General features: G+C 35.7%; 1 protein-coding gene across 1 annotated transcript; it reads left to right on the plus strand.

The window, feature by feature from the left end:
- Positions 1-3,772: 3,772 nt before the first annotated feature.
- LOC112681584 lies at positions 3,773-5,493 on the plus strand. The gene is made up of 3 exons (XM_025551829.1): positions 3,773-4,736; positions 4,963-5,172; positions 5,238-5,493. The coding sequence occupies exons 1-3, from the start codon at positions 4,701-4,703 to the stop codon at positions 5,301-5,303; spliced, it is 312 nt and encodes a 103-aa protein (XP_025407614.1). The 5' UTR covers positions 3,773-4,700; the 3' UTR covers positions 5,304-5,493.
- Positions 5,494-10,336: the final 4,843 nt, after the last annotated feature.

Below are 10,336 nucleotides of genomic sequence, written 5' to 3' on the forward strand. Positions count from 1 at the left end.
GAAGTGCCTACCAGTTTAAATGAAGACGTTCGACTAACTTAAATTTATTGAAAATGAAATAGCTAGAATCAGAATACTTTAGAAAAAAAAAAACGTAATTGTTTTATCCAATAGAGCCAATAAGTGAATCAAATTAATCGTGCTTAAACCCATCATATGTATAAACCGTGCGGTGTGCGTATCGACCGGTCGCGTCGCGTAATCGCGTTATCCGCGATCGTGCGACACGTTCCGTGCTTGTATTGTTTATTGCGAAGTTGTGTTTTCGGAGACCTAAAACCGGACGTGTTCATTTTCACTAATTTTCGTGACATTTTTGTACAGATTTCAACTCGACAAATTCGATATCTTATGTTTTGTACTCGTACCTGTGTTGTTGGAAGGACTCGCGCATACATGCAGTGTTGACATTTATTCCGCGGGCCGTGTGAACAAGCCAAGCCAAGAGGGACGCTGGAAATATCTAGCTCGCTATTTCGGTTTGAAAAGTTAGCCCAGTGTGTCTCGGGAGTTTACCGATCTATACATTGCAGATCGGTCTTACAAGACGCGCCTAACTAGCTCATATGCGCGTTTGAACGAATCGCTACCACGCCGGAGCATAAAAAGTCTACACGTATGCATTGCAAACGTATACAAAGACTTTGGTGCACGCGTCGTTGTGTTATTACGTTGTGGGTGCGCAGGCACGCAGTGTTTTAACCTTATTAACGATACGGCGAGCACCTCGTAGCAGACGCCCCCGCGTGCACTTCGATACATTATACTTCGTACGTTTACTTGTAATACGTGTAATAATATCAAAACGCGATCCGTTATAACGTTGTTTAACATTTATTTGCCGTCCACGTGTCAAATGTTTACCTCTCCGTAAAGCGTTCTCGTTAACGCGATAAGTGTGCATATTTATACCGCACACACGCTATAATATACATAATGCACTACGTGTACGTGTTTGTGTGTGCGCGCGAATGTATCGTACTGTCGTGTAACCGCTGTCGTCGCCATTTTTTATTATAATCGTAATGACGGGCGAGATGGCCTATAACGACCGTAGGTGAAAGTCAATTATCGCGTCCCGTACACGATCATACAATGCATGCGTATAATATATTATACGCGTACAAACAGATGTGCAAACGATATGCGCCGGAATGATGTACGTTAACATTGTGCTCATACTCTGCCGGCAACGAGCCTTATAACAGCCTATAACTATAGCCTTCTCCTTTTTATTTTGTTTTTTTTTTTTTTTTTAACTTTTTTCCTAAGTCTGTTAATATTATAATAATATATATATTATACAACGCGTACTCGTGCGTATTGCGAACGCGCCGTCGCCTCGATCGTGCCGTGATAATAATAATAATAATAATAATGATTTATGGATATTACGCGTTCACGGCGGGTGTAATGTGTCGTACGCTGCAGATAGGTATCGACGACGGTACTCGGTGATAGCAGTAATAATAGCTGCAGCAACAACAACGATAATAATATTATTATAATTCGAGGAGCGTTTTCCGCGGGCCGTAAAATGTAAATTCGATAAATCGCGACCGGTTTTCGAAACGCAACACGTCACGCTGGACACCGAGATCGCATTAATATCCGTTTAATCGCGATATTATATGGTACCGCGGGCGACGGTCGTTGGACATCTATCATTATGAGTGTCTTCTATGCCTTGTTGAGCCGCAATGCAAACGTAGGGAATCTGCTGAACGGCGAACGGTGTTTCAAAATTTTCCCAAAATGACAACCTGTGCGTCCGATTTGTTTGACAACATTGAACGTTTGTTGGAATTTTTCGGTATGTTTTACCTGTGAATAGAAGCTTCGTGAATTAAGAATAAACAAATCTTCTTCAAGAGGAGGTAAACGTCGACGGGGGAAAGAAACGAACGAAAGTTTAGTACAAACGGTTTACATCATTTTTCATTACCATATTTCGCGTTAATATAAAAACACCGAGGAAAAATGTTCTCGTGCCGTTGGATATCAACTCCAGCAGCCGATTTTGTATTGAGTTGTATATTTATACGTTTATGGGTATCATCGAGCCCGTGACATTTTTTTGTTCGGACAAATTGTATTCCGAGGAAAATCCCGATACAGCACCGATGTAAAATTTGAACTCATAAGATCTTATATTATTCGAAAGCAGAAAAAAATCATTGGCAGTCTTGGTATCACGCAGTACACGACACTCATCATGTACGATGATATCGAAGCCGTTTGGCGCAAAACAGCAACGGAGTGTCCCACGAGTGTTTTTCCCGTTCGCGGCATAAGCGGAAATTTAGTGAAATTAGTGGGGGGGCTGAGCATTATTTGCTTATTACACTTATAGGTACCCCTGTACGCAATTATTTATTTCAACAAGGCAATTTACAAAGTTTGACAATTTGACATACTCAACAATTTAACCAAAAAAACAATTAGGTGCTTTATCTTAAACATTTTTTGAGTAGGTATTCTAAACAGATATTATTAATTAATTAAATTAACAACCAATGCAAGTATTATTACATATTATTAATATTACATTAATTACGATCGTTCCAAGTCATGACAATAAGTTTGTAAAATCTAACGAATTTGATTTAATTTTTATCAATAATATTTTTTTTTAATTCAGTTATTAAAAATGCCTTTTACAATTATAATAATTATTGTATTTATAGTCACTTAAAAATGTTTTGGGCTAGGGGACTAAGACCATTTTTGAGGGGCTTAGTCCTCTCAAGCCCCTTCAATTTCCGCCAATTTCGTGGTGACGCAATCAATCAACCGCGAAGGAGGTGAAATTCAGTTTTCGTCGTCCCAGTCGTCTCCCGAATCAGTTACACTAGCAAAACCTTACGAAACGCCGCCACAATGGTCCGAATATAAAAATAGTTGGCCAAAAATAATTTTTTTGAATTTCAAAAAATTAAAATTTTTCTTTTGTATTTATTTTCTACAGAACTTAAGGTATACAACTGTACAAAAATAATGACATAATGTATTTATATTCATTGAAAAATAAATCATTAAATTATTTTAACTAATATTGCGATTTTTGGTTCGTAATAATTTCCTGATTAAATTGTCCCAACCAAATACAATAAAAGTCTACCAAAATGTTTTTGTTTGATATAATATCAGTTATTCGTATGTAATATATAAATTACTGATATTATTTAATGACCTAATTGTCATATAACGATTATAATCGACCCGTAATAATAGTGGAAATGTATGCATTTCTAAATATTACAAAGATAAATTCATACGTTTTTAAAGCTTATAAAATGAATAATGTTTTTCACCGAGCTTCACAGATATATTGGTATTATCTAATTAACCATTATCTATTGAACAAAAATGTGTAATATTTAGCTGCGCATTTTTGCGCAACTCATTGTAGTAAGCCGTTGAATTTTGGTGAGTCAATCATTTTATTGTAAACGAATTTTATTTATAAAATAAAATAATTTAAAAATATGTCTTTAATTCCTAAAATTACACGAATGATAGTAGTGATAATATTCAGAATAATATAGTTTATATAAATTAACTATTTTTAAATAAATTGTAATAACAAACATTTAAAAAGTAATAATATTATGTTATTTTATGATTGTCATTAAAAATATTTTACTCCCCATAAAACAGAATTATATTGTATACTTTTTTATTGCTTCATAATTAAAAAAAAATCAATTACGAATAAAAATATAGTTTAATTAATTTATAGTATATTATTGTTAACTAGTTTTGAAAAAATTAGATTTTTGCCTAACAATTTTTATTTTTAGACCACTGTGCTCCGTGTGTATAATAGTATTTGATAATAATTGTAGGGTATGTTTTAAAAAAAAAAAATAAAAAATACATCGGACCAAAGGTGTGCGCACAAGGGCAGCAGAATATGCACTCGCCAACTCCCCCCCCCCCTGGATGGTTTAAACAGATCCGTTAGAATCAAACAGTCCAAGCTGGCCACCGTTATACCCAATAAAAAACAAGTTGTTTATCCGAAAAGCACATTCAATTATCAAGCTAATATTTACCGCGTTTAAAATATATTATAAGTAAAAAAAAAAAAAAACACTACAGGCTTCTACAGTATACCAGTCATGCATAGGCTGTTTGTATGAAAATAAATAAGCTGGTAAAAATATTCGCTGCCTCGACTTGACATTCTGCGCACGGCCATAGCACCGTACCGTGGTACTAACCTAACCTGATTAATTGGCGGCGCGAGCTACCACTGGGTAAACCAGAAGACATCCATGTCCGGATTTTCGGTTTTAAAACGTTTCCGATCCATAGGACCCAACTCACATGCCGTTTAAAATCATAATCACGATTAGCAATATATCGTGCTAATAGGGTTCTGTCGTTCAACGTGTTATACAGTCAACCCTTGTTTCCGCCCCCCCCTCCCCCATATTTTCATCGTTTGAATTACAGGTACAGTGAATTGGGCAGTTCATGGAAGATAAAAGAAATAAATAAATAAATTATAAAAACAAAAAAAATGATATTTATATCACCTTGACAATCGATTGTTAATTGTTTCAAATGTTCAAATTCATTTCACTTTACTTTCGTCGGTTGACCGGTGATCACATAATATCATCAGAACAATAAAAGCTCTATATTTTTCCATTGTCTTACGTATACTGTTTGAAGAAGTCTGAAGAAGAAAAATGAACTCGTCGTCTAAAGATATCGTCTCTTTTCAGGTACGTAGATTTCCACGCCGCCTAAGGGAAAAAAATAGTATTTCGTTACATACCTAATAAATGGTGTACAAATAAACGATTTAGATTTCTTGTTAGCTTTTATGTTATATCAGTGCGGTTCACGGGCTTGTAAATATGTATCTTTAACGATGGCTCGAGAAATTAAACAATAGCCAAATTTTCTATTATAGACCGACACTAAACATTGTTTCGTTTCATGTTTCAGTCCTCGTCGAAGAAACGTACGATCAGGTTAAAAATGTTCGACTATTTCTTGAATGTACCACACGGAACACCCTTAATCGATCAGCTGGAAGAAGTGGCTTTTATTATGGGTAGGAGTTTGGTAACCAAAGTCGCACGTTCCAAGTTCTATTTCATTGTCCAGTACAAAATTGGATCTAGGAGCATATCGATATTTGGCCAAAACAAGATGGTATTTATATTATATTAATGACTAATACAATAATTTTACGGACTAACGATTAATTTTACTTTCAGTCTTGTATTGACCAGTGCGAGTTGGAAATGGTGTACATGCTGCAAAAACTTTGCAAGTTTGTATGAGTTCCTACTTTTTGACGAGACAGTCAACGAGGGAAACCGACACCATGTTTCTGCAATACAGTGTTGGGATCATTTCAAAATTCATATGATCACCACTGTTTCAGGCATGCAGTTTTGTCATACAGTTATTTTTTTTATATGTTAATTTTAACAGTTGTACACATTTTATGTACCTATACAACTTCCAAAATGTTTGAGGAAACTTAAAACGATTATTATAATATATATTTATATTTTGGCATAAATAAAATTGTCGTTGAAAAACTGTTATTTTCGATTTTATTATTATTTTATTATTTAGTAATATATATTACTGTCTATTTTTAGCATTTGAGAAATTTAAAAGATGTTTGGTACTCTTTTAAATTAGTTATGAAAAAAAAATAATTTGATCATTGAAATGCTCAAAAAGCTCCATCTCAACAAAATGATAATAGTAATAGTATAACAATAATAATTTGTGTATTAACATAAAAAAAAACATATTATAAGAAAAAAAACATAGCGCAATATTAATCAAACACAATTTATTTTATTCAATGTATAATTAAATAATCGATTATACGATTTGCTGCAGAATGCAATATGCTTATAAAATTTTCTCTAAAACATATGCGAGATATTGTTGAGTATAATATACAATAACGAACTTCCCTGTCGAAGTCGGTTGTGCGTAAGATCATATACACGTATATTATATGTAACGATTTTCCAATATAATATAACATGTAATTAATGTCGCCTCAAAGATGACAAATTTTAACGGCATTTGAAGTCTATCTTCGTTAGTAGGCATCGCGATATGACAATATTTAGAAGTTCCTCCGAGGTGAATCACACACGTATGATAATCAAATTTAATAATTTGCACGTTTTCTCCAGTGGCGTGTGTGCTGTGTAACGCGATTTACACGAGTTCCCATACCGCTTTCTACAAGATATTTAGCACCAGGTAATTCCGCTGAGTTTTGCAACTTAACGCAGAGTTACCGATTGAATTATTTAAGCCATTATGGCGGATTCCGCAGCATTCCGAGTCGGATCCGCGACACACGCGATGCAATTGTATAAACCGTAATGGGATTTTTTTTCGATTTTTTTACATTTTCGGCTTGATTTTTTTTTCCTTCATTTTTTCGTCCGAATATATCCGAATACGGATCCGTGTCGCTTTCGCGCAGACAGTGGAAGGCGTTCATCGTCGCGGCCGCCGCTGTACCGTAAATCTCGGAAAAGGCAAAACAATTAAGTACCGGATCGTCGCGATATGTGGTCCATAAATGATAATCTATTACGGGGACTGAGGACGGAGGAGACGTGACCGGCCGAATAAAATGTTTGACGCAATGTTTTTCTTTTCTCTTCTGTAAAAAAAAGGCAATTTTTGCCGATACGTTGTTCCGTTGTATACGATTTACGATCGTAAATAGAACGTGTTTTCCTTTTGAAATGACCACACAAGGCGTATTATTATTTATTTATTTTTTTTTTTTACAAAACCATCGTTTTAACGCTACAACCGTGACAGAAAAAGTAAAAAAAAAATGGTGGCACGTAACAGTTGCAATACAAACGGTTTGCGTGCTCATCTCGTAAAATCGAACCGCGCGAAATGTTTTTAATATTCAATATGCATTTTACGCTTATCACGCGCAAAAACATTATTCCGTCCAAGTATTTCATTAAATAGTTAAAATGTAGTGAAATTGACATTTATTGATGGCCGAGTTTTAAAAATTGACTTGTTTTCCAATACTTGCCGGTCACGTCAATTACCGCTGACATGGGTTATCCCGTAATGCATTTCGCTACCATCATAGGCTCCGGCGATGATTATGTTACCGTAAGGGTTGTAAAATATGCCGAAATAGTTCCGCAAAACCGAACGGTTTTTTTCCACCTCTTCTATTTACACTGCAACGTTTTATGGCCGTGTATATGCGCGTACGTACACCCTTCTTAATTCGTGTCAATCCAGTTCTTTCGACGTCCGGTAAAAGCTTTCGTCCCACCGCCACTCTCATCGCGTAAAATATGCCAAACGCCAACTACACGTATACGTACGCCGCGTGCACTTTTGTGAAACACAAAATCATTTAAGAACCGTTTTCAATCACGAAACCTTCCCCCAACAGAACCTGTCACAAAACGTTTAATAAGAATGTAGTTGATGCTTGCAGGTTCGATGGAACGAAATGACGTGCGTTATGAACAAGAATTGAAGAAATACACTGCGGTCCTCGTGTTTGACTCTCGTCTCGCTCCATTGTGCTATCGGCGCACGATGTGTGTATGTTATTATTCGTTGTATGATAATTTTTAAATTTGAAAACTACTATGATAAATCATGAAATTAAAAATAAATCATGTCTTTATAATGAGCATTGTACTGCAGTTCCGCGAAAAAATTTGTTGAAGCGATAGATTTTCGCTCATTGTTCGTGTTCATAAAAATAACATAATTTATTTTGATATCATTACATAGTTCGATTAAAAAAAAAAAAAAAAACTGTCATACTTACGTTGAACAAATTGTTATAACCGTATTACAATAACTGTTATGGAAATACATTTCAAATCGAATTTCATTATTTCGCGATGAATATTAAAAATGTTTTGATAAAAAGAAAAAAAAAATAAGAAAAACAAGACAAAGTAATACAAATACTCGTAAATGAACGTTTAAATAAGTACTTTACACACAGAAATAAATAAACAAATGTGTAGCCTTTTACTACAAATGTAATAACACTCCTGGCTATGTATTCATTTATTTATTTCTATACAGAAAACTATTTATTTAAATTCGATTAAATGTACAGCAAAAAGTTCTCTACCTATGCGTTAAAACTATAAGAATTAGATATTTTCGTCGGAAACATTTTAAAATGTAAATAATAAAATAATAAATATATTTGGCTGTATAATTGGTTTACCGAGATCCACGAGTAACTGATAAGCGAATACTCGAAAGATATATTTAACCGACTGCGGAATGTAGGCATCTCGACTTTATCACTAGCTTGTTGAATAATGAACTCGATAAACAGATAAACAGCATTTTTGAACATCTCCAAAACTACTTAATAATTGTACGTTTTCCGTTAGTAAATTACGCTTCTGTATTCTACCGGAGAATATAGCGCTGTGTACTGGATATATCTTCTGGAACGTAGCTCACAGAAAAACCAACATTATTTTTCACGCGTTCGTTTTTTAAATTGCCTAATTAAAATAACTTACGAATAGAATAATAACGATAATAACACACATGTACGGATGAACAACAATGCATTCGTGATGATGTATTATTATAGAAATGCAGGCACAACGTAAACGATGCAGGTACTATTATAATATTTATTGTAAACATTTTTTTTATTTTATTCAGGCGTCTGTTGGCCAACTGATTTTAATCGACATGATGTGCAGTTCGCGAACTCGATACACGATGGAATCACATTTTTATACGAATCCGTGTTATTCAATATAATTTGGAATTTAATCGGCTCTTGTCCCGTAGCCGTTAATACGGCCAAGCATTCGTTTTATTATTTTTTATTTTATGCTCAAGATGCCACTTCGTCTACCGCGTTTGTCATTATTCTTCCGATTTCGTGTTGAAAACACATGCAATTATCGTCGAAACGCAACACGGATGGTTTCGATAGACGTTCGCGGGACATACCATCGGGTATATTATTTTAGGTTAAGTTTTACACGTACGGCAAGGTTTCGTTTGGCTTCCCGTAAAGGTACGGTCTGAAAGACGCGACACGTCGCGACGACAAAACTATTTTATTCGGACCGCTATCATATATATAAAATTGTCAGTTTGGTTCAAACCGTTGAAGTGTGTACGCGTGTATGTTATTTAAGGCTTTCGATTTGAATAATAAACTATGGATAAGATAATTTTTAACAATACTATTCTAACTCTCCTATCAATGGACTAAGATGACAACGAGGTTAGTCTGCGTGATCTGCAGCTGCTACATTAAATTATATCGGATTGTTTTGCACTTCTTGGACCAATGTTTCATTTTCAGAAGACGAGAATACTATTTTTGACATGATGCCGTCGTGCTGTGTCGCGTGTGCACTGCTTCAGTAGCAGTAGTGCCGTCGGCCGTGGCAACCAAAAGTTGGCTTGTAAACTAGACAATACGATTTCCATAAAAACAAATATCGGCCACCAGTTACGCCTTGCAGGCCGCACCTTAAACCGTGACGACAGCGATGACAACGGCCGACGCGCATTGTATCCAGCGAAAAAGACTGTAACGATTGCTACATACATATGCTCCTCACTTACTCATATTTATATATTTTAAAAATTAGTAATAGATATTTATAATAATAGATAGTCCATGGTCCGTAGGTCGTATTTAAAACATGTATATTAGATATTAATAACTAAACTAAATCAATCTCTACATTTACTCGTAATATTAAGATCTCTCCTTTTATGCTCCCGAGCTACGGTATGATACATTCAAAAGGACTAAAAAACCTTTTCAGAGTATCATATATTTAACTGGTCAACCCCGACCACGTTACAAGACTGCCGTTTGACGCGCGCTTCGCGCATGATACGTCTACGGGAAACCTGTCAGGGAGATCGCCACTGCCTTCACGATGTGCCCGACGGTCGGAGGAAGAGCAGCAGTAGCAGCAGCAGCTGTCAACGCTCGCCCCGGGTGGTTCCGTCATCCGTTACCCGAAACGCAAAAACAGCAGACTTTTCCGTTTACGGACCGGAAAGAGCGTAAAAAATAGCTCTTCGATGGAATACCGTGACGTCCTTCGGAGTAATAATCGTGCACACATATCGTAACAATAAATTCGGTATACACCCTATACGGATATTGTTTTCACAGGATCAAAACGTGCGAAATGCAATTCAGATTCTCGTACGTTGTTGGTCTTGTCGGAACGCCATCGCGACAGTGTTGATCACCGGGTTCGATGCACTCAGGGCTGTAGCAAAGGGGATAGGGCCAAAGGAATAAGTGAAAATTTTGCAATTTAAT

Source organism: Sipha flava, unplaced genomic scaffold (genome assembly GCF_003268045.1).
Source record: "Sipha flava isolate LNK unplaced genomic scaffold, YSA_version1 192_pilon_pilon, whole genome shotgun sequence".
Classification (NCBI taxonomy): domain Eukaryota; kingdom Metazoa; phylum Arthropoda; class Insecta; order Hemiptera; family Aphididae; genus Sipha; species Sipha flava.

Coding starts and splice junctions, on each gene's coding strand:
- LOC112681584 (XM_025551829.1), top strand. CDS start 4,701: ATGAACTCGTCGTCTAAAGATATCGTCTCTTTTCAG. Junction 4,737..4,962: donor AAGATATCGTCTCTTTTCAG/GTACGTAGATTT, acceptor TTCATGTTTCAG/TCCTCGTCGAAGAAACGTAC. Junction 5,173..5,237: donor TATTTGGCCAAAACAAGATG/GTATTTATATTA, acceptor TTTTACTTTCAG/TCTTGTATTGACCAGTGCGA.